This window comes from Larimichthys crocea, chromosome III, assembly GCF_000972845.2.
Source record: "Larimichthys crocea isolate SSNF chromosome III, L_crocea_2.0, whole genome shotgun sequence".
NCBI classification, from domain to species: Eukaryota; Metazoa; Chordata; class Actinopteri; family Sciaenidae; genus Larimichthys; species Larimichthys crocea.
The window spans coordinates 17,379,909-17,398,450 of record NC_040013.1 but is presented as its reverse complement, the minus strand read 5'-3'; the positions used below and the strand labels follow the sequence as shown (position 1 = coordinate 17,398,450).

Below are 18,542 nucleotides of genomic sequence, written 5' to 3'. Positions count from 1 at the left end.
TCTTCACAAATTCCATTTGCAACCATACATTCTCAGTTTGTGTACATAAATTAGTGATTCATTGGTTAATCCAAAAGGAAGATGACACTCAAAGATGACAACACCTACATTTAAACTTGGGGGGGAAAAAAACAAATCAGATATTGACTGATGATCGTACCACAACAGATGTTATGAAAATTCAAATGGGACCCATAATAAACACTTTCCTAAGGGTATAATGGTGTGACAACACATTACCTTTAAAAACACATTGCCCAGTACAGAAGAACAATCACACAATGAGAGATATAATATTAGTGTACAAAGCAGTAAATCTTGAGTATAATGAGACAGACAGACCCACAGGTAAGATTTGGACTGATAGGAAGGAAAGGAGGGGCGTCGATGGGCCTAAATAAGGTGCAGCTACTCACGTCGTTTGCAGCCACACTTCTTGATCCGCTTAGGGTCTGTGATGTCGTCATGACAAGCTTTGCAGTAGAAAAATGCTCTAAAAGTGACACGGTAAATATGTTCAGCGCTTTAAAATAATCAATCCTAAGCAGTGATCGACTGTTCATCAGGATGACTGGATTACCTCTTAACTTCTTTGGCATCACTGGCTATAAAGAATCCCAGTGTCCCCTCCTGCATCTTGACATGGTTGCCCGGGTTGATGATGATGCTGGGTAGTCAGAGAAATAGACACATCATACTCATTAGCTTCTGGGCGACACTCAGTCATGCACACAACATTGCTAATCAAGAGGAATGTTACACACACTTGTTGAAGCTGTTAATCTGACCTATACTGCACTTATCTGGATTACACTTATCTGTTTTTTTTTTTGTTTGTTTTTTTGGATCAACACATCATCACTGCTAAAGTTTTGAGAGCTTGATTTGCTCTGTCGTGTTGTATCTCATGTGTGCTCCTCTGATTTGGGGCAATTTGCTGATGTGATACTCACATGGATGGACAGAATGTACAACAGCATGATCGCACATTGAATTTTAATTCTTTTCTTTACAGAATGATATTGGTTTGCCCTGGGGTGAGCGCGGGGACAGAGTGGTACAAGTAAAGGGACAAAGGGCAGAAAGAATTAAAATTATGGCCATGGAGTGGTTTTAGTCTCATTCAAATACAGTCATCTAGTCAAAACAGATGTCATGATAGCCACTGAGACATGGCTGCAGTACAGAGAATGTACAGTAAGTGTTGTTATCTCGGTTAGTATTTGACAGTGGGATGTAAGGGAATGAACAGCTCTTTTTCTTGTCCATACTAGACTGATTCTACCTAATGACTCGACTATAGTCTAAAGGATATGTTCTAAGAGTCCAAAAGTGCATTAAGTCCACTAAAAATCAGAAGGGACTCTTATAATATTAAAATAATATACTGTATATCCTGCAAGATTAATACATCATATAAAACGTTCTACTTATATTTAAAGGCACAAATATAATTAAAATTATAATTCATTTTAATTTATAATGAAATTATTACAGTATGCTGAACAAAAGCTACACTAAAAATAAATATCACAGGATTCATTAGTGAAAGCAGTTTTATTATGAGTGATGTTTAATATCCTATAAGCACTTTGAGCGACTGGCTGTATCATTCCCCATTAATTAGACTGAGACAAAGAGTAGACACCACACACACATACTATACGCTCACGCACACACATACACACCCTGGTCATTAATGGTCACCTGTGGGCAACAATCATCAATGATGTGAGTGTGAGCTAAGAAATCAAAACACTGAACCCACAAACCTTTAAAAAGGTCACACTCCTTCAAAAAACGAGCCCAGATGAAAGATGATGAACTTTAATTAAACTTTCAATTTGTGACAATAATCACATGGTTTGCAATACTTTTTGTGTGTTTGTGCAATGCTTTCTTACCGACTTGATTCAAATCTTTGCATTTTGAAAACAGAATTTTAAGACACGTTAGGTGCTAATTTATAGTATATTAACAAGTCATACTTAAAGTGGAACACCTATCTTACTACATCTTTCCTTTGGGCTCTGAAAAAGGCTACATTGGAGAAAATAAATAAAAATATTAAGGGAGCAATTGAATCCATATACATATCGGGCTGTGATCAAATTGCATCAGTCATGCAGATCGGATTTTTCTTTCCACATTTTTTCTTTGCAAGACATAAAATAGCATCTAACATTCACTCAGATTGAATGGCCCCCAGAGAAGTAAACAGGCTTTACGCCTGGCATGCTCTTTAGTGAAAACAAATGAAAGAAAACAGATCAAATCAAGACAGTTCCACAAACATTGCTGCCCAAATCTGAGATTTTACAGGTGTATCTATCCGAGACATTTTTCTCCGGTCGGGTGCAAACTGGTGAATAGAAGCTTAGAAAGCATCAAAACCTCATATTGTGAGCAACAAGACAGGCATCAAACACTTTATGTGATAGTGTCATAGCATGCAGTTACCAAACAGCATGAAGAGGACAGTAATCAAACAGAAAGGCATAGCCACTGCAGTACAGATATAAGGACAGGTACGTAGATGCAGACGGTTGCAGTAACTTCTGTGCAGTTGGATTGTTTCTTAAACACCAAACTGACAGGAAGTGACCTCACTTAGGAACATCTACTCGAGAGACGAACGAGCATGACTGTACATAGTGGCTGAGATGCACACGCACGCACACATTCGCACACATATTCGTCTTCTCAACGCATTCGCACAGGGACGCAGACACATACGTGCACAGATGGATATACATTTAGCACCGAGAACATGAGAGGGTGATGGAATGCAAAAGTGAAATGTGGGGCACTCGTGAAGACCGTAGCGTGTGGTTATTAAATTTCAGTTTGGATAAACTTAATGCTATCCAAATTCAACAGCTTCATGCCTTTCCTAATGTGTGAAATGATGATGAAAAAACAAAGGTTGCTGAGGTGCTGCTGGTGTGATAAAAACCGTGAAGAAAAAGACATGCTGTTATATCAGCCACTGCCTATGGGAATGGCAGATAATCAGTCAATTTATTTCAAAATTAAATCAAAAATGTAGAACAGATTATCAGTGCTTATCGACACCACATCTGAGGTCTAAGATATGTGTAAACAAACTCCTCACTGATTCAGAGTCAAAAGAACCATGAAGTACTGTTCTGGCAATGGTTTAAAAAACACCATGAGTGGAATAATCAGCTTGGCAAAGCTCACATACAGTAGGATAACGACTGAGCAACACTGAAAAGGAACTGAAAGTGAGAGAAATAAACTAAGCAAAGGACTGGTAAAGGACAAAACTGAAAAGATCAAATAAGAGGTAGATATGGAGAGGGTGAGCGTTTGGCCTTGGTACACCGACAACAGCGAAGACAAAGAAACAGCACTTCTACAAACATGTCCAATTTATCTATCCTCTCTCTGCCTGCAAAGAAGTTAGTGCATTAAGCACAAGGGACACCATAAAAAAAGAGTTAGAAAAAGAGGCCTGTGAGATAGGGGTGGGAAAAATATCCTTGGGGGAAACTCCCAAAGTCAGAAGCTTTAAAGTGGTGAAGATTGGGTGGAACTTTGGAAGTAAGATAAGGTAGAGGGCATACCGCTTTCGGCTTCTGCAAACAACAAGAAAAAATCTTAAATCAAACAGTTATCATGAACATAAAAGAGGAGGAGAATATGACTTTTACTAATGTTTCTCTGACTATGTACGCCTTATACGGCAGAGCATGGCACAACTCTGCACAGACACACAATTCAGTTATTCAGTTATCCAATGGTGAGGTCCTTGCACCTAAAGGTGATAATTTACAAAAAAAGAAATTGACCTGACCTTGTCTAACATGTGTGGTGCCATCAAATTCACCATAAAAAAGTAATAAAGTATGTTTAGGAATGCACTTTTAATAACTTAACTAGCTTGAATTAAGAGCACAGAGAAAAATGAACACACTGGGAGTACGATCAAATATTTCATCTTTTAGCATCTAATGTCATTAACACCATTTGCTATGCAACCTTTCTATTACACAAAAACATTTGACACAAGTGAATGGGGAGGGGTGAAGGGATTTGGCAATTTGAGATTACTGAAAAATAGTGCTTCATGTTGTTACTGGTGATAAGACTGACACCAATGTAGAGTTAGTGGTTATCAAACAGACTGAACAGGGATATCAAGATAAGGAAACACATGGTATGAAATTCAAATGTGCAGCATATTTAGGTGATAAAAAGATGTCCCTGAATTGACAGCAAAACATATTCAAAATAAGACCAGAGAAGGGTAAGTTAATGTGTTGTTGTTTTAGTGCAGTTACCTAATTTCTTTTTTTACATTTCTCCAGAATCCAAGGACACACAGTCAGTTTTATCAGTCCCATTTATTTGATTTGACAAACAGCAGAATATTTCAAAATCATCCGAATTCAATCAAATTTTGAAATCGTTCAGCGATGAGGCCAAAGAATGAGTGATTCATTTTTGGTGAAAATCCATTTAATTTCTTGAGCTGGTGAGATTGGACTTTTTGTTTTGTTTTGGCACACATTTTCTCTGACTGTGCAGCCTCGATAGACGCGAGTTCTGCTCTCCGAGTTCTTTCTAGTTGTGTTGTTGTTCATGTTGTGCGCTGTTTAGCATACACTCGAAAAGGTAACTGGCATGCCATCATTCAAATATCATTATCATATCACCAACTTAGTGTCATCAATCATAATATGAATAACAACTGGGATTAAATCTGCAAAGAGGTGTGGGGGAAAAATATAAGATACTTTATCAGAAGATCCACTTGAAGCAAGTCATACAGTCATTCATTTGTGCCTGATGTTACTGGGAGGAAAATCCAAAATATACAAACCTGCTCTCATTCAGCTCAGACTTGTATTCGATGGCAATAAGCAACAGCTTCAGCTTCACGTAACACAGCCTGTAAAACATTTGCAATCATTACAGGAAAGCAGTATATAGGCAAATGACTGATGTGTTTAAACACCTTTGACATCCCCACAGTCCGTTTTTTTTCTTCACCTCAATTGTTAGCTGCTTACCACTGACAGTGGGCTTGCCGAGTGGGAACAGAGTGATACTTACTCACAGACAGTAGGGAAGGAGAGGCCCACAAAGGCACTGGACAAATACTCTGTGTACATCTCATTAGCCACTCCTTCTAGGTAATACTTCTGCCATGTGTCCTCCTCAATCTGACAAAAAAAATAAAAAATGTTGCATGTGAGGATTTTAAAAACGGATGAAAAACAACATTGTTTTCCTTCCAATAGAGGCCCAATGTGGTCTGCAGATGTTCTGCCGCACAACATCAGCCTGGTCATTATAAGCTGATCCATCATATTTATGACATGAGAACAGTTCTTTGATAGAGACAAGCACCTCTTCAATTTTTAGCCACAGAAACACTGAACAGATTCCATATGAAATGTCACAGTAAAATATGATGTGCCAGGACGAACTGAAAACACTCTAATGGAAGTGTTTCTCTGGACAAAGATGTCAAAATTTTCCGGGGAATGTACTGTGTTTGATAGATCTAGTCCATCTGTCAGCAGAGAACCTAATGTATCCACTTATGGTAACCTCACCTTCAATCCCCGAATAAATCATCTAATTCACAAAAATGCAATGTGAGAATTCATTCATCCATATTACTTCAGTCTGTTCAGAGGGAGTGACTGAGACGAGGCAAGTTAATCTTGTCCTCTGTGTTACCTCAATGAAGGACCTCATGGAGAAGAGGTTGGCTAGCATGGTTGACAGGCCCTGGGCCAGACAGCTCTGGGCAATGAAGCCTGCCTTCAGCTCCGCCAGGCAGATAGCATCATCACCCTCTCTCCAGTTCCAGCTTGGAATGTTGAGCAGATGAGCCTTCATCACATGACAGACAGAAGAGGTCACAAGACACAGAATATTTCTTAAAGGAACACTTTTGGAAAATATGCTTATTCGCTTTCTTCTGGTGGAAAGTTAGCGTTAGTTGAGAAGACTGATTTTACTCTCTTGTTTGGTTGGAAAATATAAAGTAACAGCACCAGGCAACAGCTAGCAATTTTTAACCTGCTTAGGAGGCAGTAATTTGATAATAAATCATTCATTTAGCATATACTGCTGCTGCTTCTGTTGCATTCTGTTTTTAGCCAACTCTCAGACATGAGAGGTATTTACATATTGCATTTTGGTCATATACAGAAACAAAATGGTGATTCATCAATGAGTGTACCAATTGTACAAAAAGGCTAAAGGGTGCACGACGCTATATTGTAATTCCTGTTAGCTTTATTTCCAAGTCACACAGTAATTTGTTTAACTTTCATGACAGTTGTTAATGTTGCAATGAAATGCAAAGATACAGTGAGGCATATACATTGGTAGGTGTTTCAATAATCACTTACAGTATCAAGTTTGAAAGCTCTTAGGGGCCCCTGTTGCTATTTTAAAGCAACATTGTGTAACATTTTGATGCTGCACTTGCTGGACTTGATAATGTGAATGGTGTCATTCCTCTGTCATTTCCACTCTGCGCCTGTTCTTGCCCTAATATGTAACTTTGCGCTCCTGGTACGATGTATCCTGAGAAGTACACTTCAGCCAGTGATATACTAAGCGACACACCACTAACTATTTGACTGATTTTGGTGAAAGTGGATCATATTTTCTGGAGAAAACGTTGTTTGATTGTCCCTCTGAAGTCCTCCAGCTGTTCCCTGATAAACAGGACTGCTGCCAGGGAGTGAAGCCGTTGTCGTGCCAGAAACAAGGATGGGTAAGTGGGCAATGTGAACATTTACAGAGCCAAGAAACTAAAAAGTGACCAAACAAGAGGCTGCTGGACATTCCCAGTAAATCTGCGACTGACATTTAGTCATTGGTTAAAGCTTTACAAAGTAAAATTCTGAAAGACAAATCCCAAGCTGGGCTTCTTGTTGTTGGACTAGTAAGTAATATGGCACTTGACTGATGTTTGGCTTTTAGCAAAGTTGTTGACTCATTAGTTTTTGATTGTCAAGTAATGTAATCACGACTAATCCATGTGTACAACTGTCAATATTTACAGCAGTGGAATTGCACTCTGAAACTGGGGGGCACTATATTGCAAATGTGCAATGTTGCTTTAAGCACAGATCTAAAATTCGCTGACTGTAACAAGTGAGGTGACATACATCCTTCTGGAGTCAAGGGAGTAATTGGCCCTACTGTATACAGTGGTCATTCATGACACATGTTGCTATGAATTACCCATTAAAACAATTTTCAGAAATGCAGCCGACACAGCGGATGAACCGCTTTCTTCCTTGTGTAGGAGGATAGAGAGAAGTCTTACATACCACACGGCAGCAAAACGCCTTACCTTGTTGTGATATTGTAGCATTTGTGTGATTATTCGGATCTTGGGGTGGTAGTTCTTTATTGAAATAACCCTAGAGGATAAAACAACAGGCAGACAAAGCAAAAAATTAGTATGTAAACACCTAGGCAGTTTTCACTTCATTTCAAAGGATACATCACCTCATGATGTTGGAGGCATCTTCAGCATCAGGATCTGCACAATATTTATTGGCAAGGATTAAACAGGCATCTGCTGACTCGATCTATGTGTAAAGGACCAGAGAAACAGATGTGTTAACATTAAAGTACATCTCAGTATTTATTACTTAGTGCTTCTATCTGTCTCTCTCTCTCTTACCACATTTCTGTTTTCACTCTTCTCTATCCATTTAAATAAATGAAATAACTGTCCCTGTATTGTCAAAATTACTAATTCACTAAACAGATCTAGACGCCATTTCAAGAACTATTGTGTCATGTATAAATCTTCCATGTGATTTCTTTCTTCTTTCTTTCTCTCCAGGAGTCGCGTCACCGACTGTACCTTCACTCTGGCCAGGTCGTGAGGGTTGAGAACAGATCCCTGATAGAACTCCACTTGGGTAAAATGACGTTTGAACAAGGCTTCCAGCTCAAGATTAGGGGAAATACTAACACATAGAGAAAAAAGGAGAAGGGTCAGTGCATGTACACCTTTTTTCTATATACAGGCTGACTGTGCATTGTTTCAAGCAATGTGTTCGGCTAACCTACACACAGTGAGGAAGACAAAATCAACTTACTTATGGAGAAAAACAATTTCTACATTGACATCATCCCTGTCCTTGTGTAGGAAGTCTTTGAGGAAGTTGGAGACACTTTCGAGGGTAATATGACCACAGACCACAATATGCCTAGAAGGGGGGAAGAAATCATCTTGAGTGGGCAACATAAATCACTGCAGACACTGGCATATCTCCCAAAGATAATCAGTCAAACCAAAGCACTCTAACATCTAACTCAAATGTAGACTGAAAAAAAAAAGTCTATATACATGTCAAGAAATGTCTTTTCAAAGCAAACAAGTAAGTGAATTATATCTTTTTTGCCATAAAAGTGAATATTTTCCCCCACGTAATGAAAGTGGTTAAATTCTGCACGACAAGTGCAATCAAACACTCAACTCTGAACCACTTTAGAAAATCTAAGATATAATCACACAACCCACAGTGGTTGGATTGTCATCCGTTCTCAATATAAAAACTGTCCCTTCAGCCAAACCACCCCTATGTGAGTTGAATGGATGTTGACAAAGACATGTACATCAATATGCTTGTGCTTTTATACAGAACATTACTAAAAAACTTTCAAAGTGATTTGGAAGCCTGTGGTTGACACAAATTCTAAACAGGACCTCAGAGTACTTGACGGGTCCCCTGGCAAAACATGAGGTGCATTACAGCAGGGGGATATGTCAGAGGGTGCGCAGGGCTGATTACAATGAGGAACTGCGACGTTAGATTGGAACGATTTGGGAGTTTTTGGGAGGTTGTGTCCCTGTTTGTCCTTTGACTGCACTGTAGGCCAGAGTGATCAAAGGTCAGCTTCATAGTTATATAAACAACGAGATGAAAGTTATTTGAATAGTTTGGAAGTCTTATTGAAATCTCAGAAATAAATAAATAAATGTGGTGCTTCTGTAAATGTTAAGTTTTAGTGTCCCAGAGCTGATAAATAATTTCAACCCCCACATTATGAATTAGTCTGACTATAACTGAAAATGTATATGTTTTTTGTTTTTTTATAATTTTCTTTTAAATTATTAGTCTTACTCCTGAATGTTATTGTAAAAATCACTCGGATGCCACCTAATAAAGCAGGAGAAGTTGTTATTAAAAACACTTGGAAAGTTGTGCTAATAATACTGTATAACAGTACTCAATCATGATATGGTTATGATTTAATCATACTAATCTAGTGGATTTAGGACACTTTATATGCTTCATTTGCACTGTGGTAAGCTGAGCTACCCTTCTGGAGTTAAAGTTAAATGTCACCAGGTCTTATTGCCAAACCCCTGAATGAGAAAACCAAACATGTATAATCCAGCCCTTATATTGACATAGATCAGTGTGGACACTCAGCAGGCACCCTAATTACCCTATAGAGACCTGTAAGGCAATCTGTGTAATGACAATGGCCTTATCCACTACTTAGCAGGATGTGCCAGGAGACAAATGAACCACTTTAGTTTGGAGTGTCTGAGTACTGGGCAGCTTTGCGTTTAAAGCTATGAGTATGAGGTTACTCTTTCCTAAAATAAAATAAAAAAACAAAAAAACTCTGCGGTTATATTTGTTAAATTCTTATCATGGGATTAGCTTTGTCTCCTTCAATCCTTCATTATAATGCTCTACACAAGAAGGAAGCTCTGGCTAACACATTAACCTTGACATCTAAAATTATATAGAACATTAGTGAAATCTGACTCAGTTTGGCAGTTTTAAAGGAAACAGAAATATTTATTGATGTTAGATGAGAGTCCAGATCACTGAGTGCTCTCCTATCCTGTACCAGATGGGCCGGGTAGGGCTGAACTGAAGTGGACTTGGCAAAGTAATGTGACAGACATATTGAGAGAATGGCAGTTTGTGGATGGTGTAGGGCATAATGGTCTTCACAGATGTCACCTCTGTCCTTTAAGAGAATCTAATGAGCAGCCGTGATTGCATGGTTGGCCAGAGTTGAGCAAAGGGCCGTGTGGTCTTACGAGCTGATGAGCTGAGATGTCTGTGGGCAGCCAGCAGTATTTTGGCACAAGATGGCTCTCATTTCAAGAGATGAAAAACACTGGTCATGTTTTCCTATTCCCAGTATCCAGATGCCCTTCTCCAAGGGTAGAGGGAATATACAGATTTATATGGTGTATCATTTGGTTTGTGTGGATTCAACATTAGGTTATGAATCTCAGACACACACACTAAAGCACTAACCTGAATGTGTAAATGCATGTACACAGGAAAACACATGTGCACACACACTCACAGAAGCACGTGTGGTGCAAAAGCACAACTTTCTTCCCCTGGTCAAGCCAATAATTTGAGCTGCTGTAGTTAAGATGGAAATATTGTTGAGAGCTTAAGCTTCACTTGATAGACATCATTAAAGCTGGCCCCCTTTTGTGAGTTTTCCTCCTTTCCATGTGCCAATAGTGGCATCAAATTGAACACTGAGATCACTGGATGGTTGAATAGAATATAAGAAAAGGATATAATTGATAATTCAACCTTTTATAATTGCTTCATGAATAAAGTACCTTCCCTATGGTTAACCTCATTGTACAGCACAGCTTAAGATATAGGCATAACAAAACAAAACAAAACGAAAAGAAAACAAGAACTTTTTTTTTTCTTTTTACAAGAAAACAAAACACATCATGGCACACAATCACATTCAATGCAAAAGGGTATTACAGAGCGTGCACACAAAACATGCAGTCAGGAAACATCCCAGGATGTCATTGGGGATGCACCGAGTACAAAATGAACATACAGAGCTCAAACATCAGCAACAGAGGTCACTCACTTGATACTGCTCTAATCCTTAGGTCAGTGAGGCAACTTACTGCAAGAAGCATCGTCAAAATGTTGAAATTTATTGAACTTAGTTCCCGTTTGTATTGCTTTCCAAGGATTTTCTGTAAGTAAGTGTAAGAGAAATCTCCCGCAATCAATCAGAGGAATCAACACGGCCATGTGTCGTCATTATAAGTTTAATAAAATTTATAGTGCACTTTGCCTTTACAGCAGACTCTTTATGTGTGTGTGTGCGTTTTCATGACTGATAGTGTTGGAGTCTGTGGGCCTGCACACCTCAAGTTGCTAGTCCTTACAGAGGACTTTCAAAGGTGTATGTCAGAGTTCAGCCAGGGGTTGAAAACCCGTGCCAAACCCACTGTTGAAGTTGGGGCTAATGGAAACCATAGAGACATAATGGAAACCACAGAGCCCCGAGTGCAGTGGGCGCCAACAGAATGCAACACTTGTCATTATTATATCAGCATACACAGGCTGAGTGCTGTCACTGCGCTCACGGGTGTATGCTACACTGCACAGAGTACTATAAGCAACACTAGCATGAAACAGAAATTCAGTATGGCTCCAATGTGAGTCCCTCTCACTTCCAAATAACCTTCAAGGCGTGTTTCAAATGACAGCGTCCAGGCGAGACAAAGTAAGGGTTACATTTAAAATAGTTCACAATGTATTATGACCTCATTGTTTGTGAGCTCTGTAATCAGTCAGATACTTGTAATCTCCTAATCTCATTTCCATGATAGACTGGACTCTTTTTTTTGCTGACAGCTGCTAAATGACTGAACCGCCGATGGCAATCCTAAACCCACATGACAAACTGGTTTTGTCTATGTGTCAGGTCCTATACATGTAAACACCAAACACATACATATCTAAATGATTATGCAAAGAGTCTGGTGCCACTCTAAGCCTGTGTGTTTGGTGGGTATCCTCTGATTGTTACCATATGTTTGCACTGTATTTCTAACCAGAAAGAAAAAAATGGACGGGGGTGCAGAAGGAGAAAATAAAGTGTGTGGGAGAAACTATCCTCGGTTTTGACAAGGGCTTCTCTCAACACCCATCTGCGAGTCTGGGCTGAGGTCACTGGCCAAACATAACATTTCATCAATCTTATCTCAATGACAGGCAAACATTATCGAACAAAGGCTTTTTTTCTAATGCCTCGTTTTACTGCTGACTCCCTAGAATCCACCAAAAACAGAGTGACTGAAACTGATGGGAGTAAGATTGGGAAAGAGAAACAGAGTGAAAAAGACAAGACAGCATAGTAGTAGATGTTGAGTGCCAAAGAAGAAAAGGAAGAGAGAAGAAGAGAAAATAAGAAGTCTACTCTCCCTGTTCTGGACACACCACATTTGGCTTAAAAATCTGTCTGTGTGCTGAATACCATTAAGGTTTGAGCCACGGGGGGGAAAGACAGTACTGTACAATAAGAACTGTGGTAATCCTGTACAAACAGTAAAATGACCACAGTGTCACACATAGTTCACAGTGCACTGGAACCTGTGCTGCGAGAGGCCAATTACACATATACATAAATAACAAGAACGTCTCCAGACAAAGTCCACCACCACATAGACACGAAAACCAAGCGAGCACCAAGACCCAAGCAGGCAAGCAAGCCAAAAGCAATTGAGAGCCTCCAATGGGAGCCGAGGCATCCAGCATTCAGGGTGTGGGAGCTGACTGAAGATCAGGGCCAGAGTTATGTCAAGCATTGATGATGCGATGGGCTAGCGGTGACAGACAATAGGAGGATGGCTTTTTCATGGAGTTCATAATCAGTGAAAAAGCCACAAGACTGCAGGTCATAGAGAACATGCCAGATATGATGCACTTAAAGAAAAAGTAATTAGATAAACATGCAAAACAAATTCAAGCAAAATGAAACAAGAAATAAATTGTATCCTGCAATAGTCATTGAGATTGATGATGCTTCATAAAAGACCACCAATAATAATGCACTTGCAGATGTTTAAATCTTTCCATTTTCTTGTGGGAAAAAATCTTTAGAAGCGGATAGTAGGGGTTTCATGACTATTTCCATTCATTTTGATGGACTAATTCATTCCTATTTGGTAAGACTGTTTTAATGAGGGACTGGATCTGAATAGAATACGAAATGGGACAACATATAGTGCACAGATATATTGCATAGAAGCACCACAGGTTAGTACACTGCAAGTCCAAAGTGTAGTAGTCATGAAAGCTCTATTTTCCAAATTAAACTGAAGCGCAACACAGGATGTGTCAAGGACGAAAAAGGAAGAAAATGAACAGCACACAAATGACTCTGAGAGCAGGACAGATAGAGGCAGGGATAGAAAACAGAGAAAGAGGAAGAAGAGAAAGACAGATAGAGAAAGAGAGAGTAAAGGGGCATGGACATGTGTGTCCTAATGGCCAAGGTCTCCAGTCACGCAGTGTGACTTGATGTTATAAAGTAACTTTACTGTTCTAAAAAATATCAAGTTAACTAACCCCCAGTAACTATAAACTTCAGGGGGTGAGAGTCACACAACCACACCTTGTCTGGATTTCAACTTACTTTCTGCCTCGTGTCGAGTTATAACTCCCTCCGTATTTCTTCCGATTAAGGATGAGAGCAGCAATTTCTGGCACGTAGCGAGCAAACATGGCCTACATGCATGGAACAGAAAAAAGAAAAAGGCATGCAGAGAGGGTTCTACCGCACACAGAAAAACAGCAGAACCATCTGGAATACTTACTTTCTCCCATTAACCGCACTATAGGAACCACCATATTTCTTGCGGTTTCCTATTAACTCTATGATTTCAGGGACGTAGCTGGCAAACATGGCCTAAGGAGAAGATAGAAGACAGAAGAAGAGACTAAAAAAGAGACTACTACGCCGCAGAGTGGGTGGTGGGGAAACTGGTGCGTGAATCCAGATTTCTGAGGAGGAAAATATTACTTTGCGATGCAGTCAAAAAAAACTCCCTCATTGTCTCTATAGACTTCCCAAACTTCAGAAAAATGAGAGAGATATTCATGTACCAAAAAAGAAATATTGTTTGCACTGTTGAGAAAAAAATAGCCCCAGTTTTTAACGGTTTAGGAACAGCTTTGGTTAGCAGGTAAGAATTTTGTCACAGCTGATGGATAGTCAGTCTGTGATAGCACCCAAAACCTCTCTGGATAGCAGAATTCGAAAAGTTGAAAGAGAGTAAAAACCTATGTGCCATGTTTTGTCCAACAAACACAGATGATCTGGCAGGTTGATTTGAATAGGCCCACCTGATGGTCCACAGCTGCAAAACACATTAAGACTCATTTGTTGGGCTGGAAAATGAGCTGGATGCATTTTGCAAAGTTTCACAGCCTGTTATCCTTACACAGGGTTGTGTTTATATTTATTAACTAACAATGGGATACTCACTGACACTAATCAGAGTAGTGAGAAGAAACAAAGAGGTGCCCTTGCCCTTGTAAATACAAACTTGAGACATGCTTGGAAAGTGTACCTATATATTACCAGGAATAATGTGAAATGACGTGAGTTTAATATGATCCCTGGCTTTAAAATATCTCCAGCCTGAAGTCATTATTTAGCCACTGCTGCTGATAGGAAGCAGACTGAGGTACTAGTCTAAAGACTTCCAGAGCTCTCAGCACTGAGAAAAACACAACCTATCACCATGGCCACAACACGGCACAAATCCACACAGCTGCAGGTCATCAGTACACAGTGATAGCTGTCCAAATACAGAACACAGTAACGGTGATTTGGCTAGATCCTTCTTTTTTTTTTTTGTAAGAGAAGATAGGAGGAGGTCTTCAGCATGTGAGTGCTCACAGGTGTGTGCTCCCATGCATGCTTGTGTCTAAGTTACTGTACTAGAGGCAGCCCAACAGGACCCTACATCAGAGGAAGGTGAGAGGTAGAAAGGGAGTGGGAGGCTGCTGTTGCTATGGTAACAGTCAGGCTGGCCTAAGCCTCATCCCCCTGCCCCTGTGTTTGTTGGAATTGTGGGAAGAGACACGGGAGGAGGGGTGTCCTGAAACCGCAACTGCTTTTAAGAGAACAATAACAACATTATCAGACATGAGCTTATACTCTAATCAAATACAGGAATGACACATGAGGGCAGGAGACAAAGGAGCACATAGTACTGTAACTACAGTAGACAAGATACAGCAGGCTAAACAGAAGGATACAGTTACACTATGACAAAGAAATAACATATGCTGGTACAGGCAACATAGTTCTAACATTTGAAAAAGAGCACTAAGCTGAAACATCATAAATACAGATAATAATCAAAGTATTTAAATTCATTTTGTCATCAATTTATCATGTCAACTATCATTGTCATCTACTGATGGGGTCAGGCAGGATGTAGGAGGGGATAAGGGGAGTCAGGAGAGAAAGAAAAGTCTGATTTTACCAAACCGCCGAGGATGAAGAAGACCATAAACAGGCGCCCCAAGGTGGTTTTTGCATAGACATCCCCGTAGCCCACCGTAGACATAGTCACCATCAGCAAATAGACACATTCCCAATAGGAAAGTGACTGGGAATTCTGGAAGTTTTCCCAAGGATCCCCTGAGTTTTCCACCTAAAATGAAGATGAAAGAGGGAAGGAAGGACAATTAGAGAAGACTCTAACCAACAATTTGTAAACAGTACAGAAACTGTTTAATCAAGTTTGATTAAATCCAGCTACAAGTGCTCATGCGTTACACTTCCCTGAGTCATAGTGATACTTTCTATATTGAGCTTAGGCTACCATCTAGTGGTTAAACAGTTTAGTGCTGCACTGAGTTGTTGAGCAGAGCTACAAATACACAACATGTTTATGCTGCATGAAAGAGTCTGACACTCTGCATCAGTGATTGTTTTGAAATGATTTGCCTTAATTAAACAGTCTGACAGTAGAAAATGACAGGAAACAAGGGGAGTGTGGAGGCATACAATAAAGGTTAGCAGGCCAGACATGAACTGGGGAAACTATAGTTTCAGTGTCCTAGAGTACTTGGGGACCAGGTAACTCAACAATGTGTCCAAAGTGACTCCTTATTTAGTTTTTTGTGCACTATATTCACCACCATTTTATTTTAGCATCCCAGTGTGTGTATATAGTGTTCTCAAAACTTTAAAGATAAAACTGCATAACGTTAACATCCCACAATGCAATGTTCTGCTTTTTACAAACGCAAAAAAGTGATGATTACTGAGTGTCAGTTTACTGCTTATAATTAAGTGAAGTACTGGGTGATTTCTGATCAGTGACTCCAATGGTTCCATATAGTAAGGTGTACAGATTTCATATTTAGAAAATTGAGCACTGCTATCGGGTCAGTACATTCACTGGCATATACCATTATTAATTTACTGAAATCACTAGTTGGATCAGTGCATCTCTACTCGGGAGAAAAATGTCATTACAGTATCCTTTCTTGCAATTCCTTAGTCAGCTAATTCTTAGACAATAATAAATTAGACTATTAGATTTTGAAAAGTGATGTGTCATAGTTGTAGTGTACCAGCTGGTTAGTCGGTTACCTTCCTTACTGGCTCATTAATCACTAGACCCCACTGGCTCTCACATCTGTCCACTTACCAAATGTATGAATCCAGCAGCTGTGAGCCACGTACTTATGAAGATGGAACACAGGTTCACAAGCTTGATGGAATTGCTGGGAAGAAGAAGAAAAACAACAACAACAGGACCTAGCCTGACGTATCAAAATAACCTTTACAAGGAGAAAAGTAGATATGTAAATACTGTACATTGTGGGCATATCAATAAAATCCCATTGACAGTCTGCATACATACACACATGATTATTAACTTAAACATACTGCACATGCTTAAGACCTGTAGTTTAATATAAAGGTAAGCGACTGATAAATCATGAATGAATAAATAAAGTTTAATTCCTACCTTGTTTTCAAGATATTCAAAAACTGTAAGATTTCCGAGAACTGTATCAACCTTAGCGCTCTCAGGAATCTTAAACCTGTGAGAAAAAGAATAAGACAGAGACACATAAAGGGAGAGACCAGCATCAATCAGACTCATATACATGCATTTATACATATGCGAGTTGTTTCCTAAAACATCCTTACAGTGACAGCGGAGAAAAATAACATATATGAGTGATTCAGTCAGATGATACAAATGTTTTTTTCTGCAGCTCTATAAGCAGCACCATATGTTGCATAATGTAACCTGTGAGACGCACAGAAACACTAAATTCAAGATGATGTGTTGGAATTATTCCATTCAAACAAGTTAGGAGGAACATTATGTGGCCTACTTTACATGACCTGTATCCAAGAGCAGCTCGCTGAGGGATTATGGAACAATGTGACACCTGCCTCGTTGTCTTATTACATAACATGATCTCATGGAACATGTGTGTGCTCATGCTCATGTGTGTGTTTGTCAGTTTGTGTGATATGAACTCTCTACAATCGGTTTAGAAGTAGAAGACAATGCCCACATGCCTGTCACCAAGATCTGGATGAATAAATTCAAACAAATTCACGGCACACCTCCGGATATTGTATGTGTGTACACTGAAACTAACACCCTTACCCCAGCTGCAGAGGATGCCTAAACAGGACCACACTGAATGATACAGTCCCGTCTGCCCTTCCTTTTCTTCTTGTCCATGATGGCCCTGTCTCACCCTGTACCCATTCTGAAAAAGATCGCCACAGGACTTCTTTCGCCTCCGCGTCTCTCTGAGGGTCTCCAAATTAGTATCACTGTGCGTACGCCGGTACACAAGCAGCTTTGGAGGAATCATTGTTTTAAAACTTAATTCCGTCCAAGGAGTTCCTTTGACTTAATTTCCAAAATCGGTGAGCCAAAAAATATTTAAGACCTAGACTTTCAAAAGTAACTCCAGGAAAATGACAAGAGATAATTCCAAGTGAAAGCGGAAAAAAAAGAAAAATCTGACTTTTACTATCCTGTAAAAAGCTGATTTTCCTTGATATCGCACCACCAACGCAAACAGTTTCTTGTAAAGCAAACACCTCCAAACACTGTTAAATCTGTGGTCACTGCTGCAGACGGATGAGACAGCTAGAATAGTACTGTTTGTCTAATGATGACTGTCTTGCCAAGGACTGTCTCTGTGTGCAAAATGTCAGCTCTAATATAGGTGGCTTTTCTTTTTCATTTTGTTACAGTGCCTTTAATCCTCAAAACCCAAACAGATTTACCTTTCTCCCTTTTAGTGCTTTACTATTAACCCTTGTGAAGCTTTGTCTTCATAAACACCCAGCTGCATCAAACCTTTTTTCTAAAAAAAAAAAAAAAAGTCTAAAAACACTGCCAGGGATTAGCAGAGATGAAGATAAAGTGAAAAATAATACAGAACAAAAACAATAATCCTGACTTGAAAATGAGTGTCCCATTTCCACAGGGAAACGTAACTATAACAATGAGCTCCTGGTATTGTACAATCCAGGGCTAGGGTTGTGTAAACTATAGAAAGATCTGACTTTGTCTAATGTGGAAAAACTTATGCTAAATTGGGGATCTATTCTTTAGTTCAAACCTTAACCTTTTATCCTTTTATGCTCACATAAATTCTATGTGAGCATGAAAGGTTTTTAAACAGGTTAGTAGCACAAAATCGTATGCTTCAAAGAGC

The 18,542-nt window shown here is 39.4% G+C and overlaps 1 protein-coding gene across 30 annotated transcripts in view; it reads right to left on the bottom strand.

Moving 5' to 3' along the window:
• The window catches only part of LOC104930626 (calcium-activated potassium channel subunit alpha-1), a 131,842-nt gene that overhangs the window by 37,685 nt on the left and 75,615 nt on the right, over positions 1 to 18,542 (bottom strand). For 21 of the 30 annotated variants that reach the window (XM_027277936.1, XM_027277937.1, XM_027277938.1 and 18 more), the window contains exons 6-19: positions 16,817 to 16,892; positions 16,493 to 16,568; positions 15,317 to 15,487; positions 13,637 to 13,728; positions 8,112 to 8,222; positions 7,874 to 7,979; positions 7,510 to 7,592; positions 7,352 to 7,421; positions 5,716 to 5,871; positions 5,083 to 5,192; positions 4,850 to 4,918; positions 3,591 to 3,602; positions 581 to 667; positions 417 to 493 (exon numbers count right to left, since the gene is read on the bottom strand). In XM_027277936.1, coding sequence (XP_027133737.1) covers positions 417 to 493; positions 581 to 667; positions 3,591 to 3,602; positions 4,850 to 4,918; positions 5,083 to 5,192; positions 5,716 to 5,871; positions 7,352 to 7,421; positions 7,510 to 7,592; positions 7,874 to 7,979; positions 8,112 to 8,222; positions 13,637 to 13,728; positions 15,317 to 15,487; positions 16,493 to 16,568; positions 16,817 to 16,892 — 1,296 coding nt within the window. The remainder of the gene's footprint in view (positions 1 to 416; positions 494 to 580; positions 668 to 3,590; positions 3,603 to 4,849; positions 4,919 to 5,082; positions 5,193 to 5,715; positions 5,872 to 7,351; positions 7,422 to 7,509; positions 7,593 to 7,873; positions 7,980 to 8,111; positions 8,223 to 13,636; positions 13,729 to 15,316; positions 15,488 to 16,492; positions 16,569 to 16,816; positions 16,893 to 18,542) is intronic. The other 9 variants (XM_027277965.1, XM_027277940.1, XM_027277943.1 and 6 more) reach the window with 1 other exon arrangement.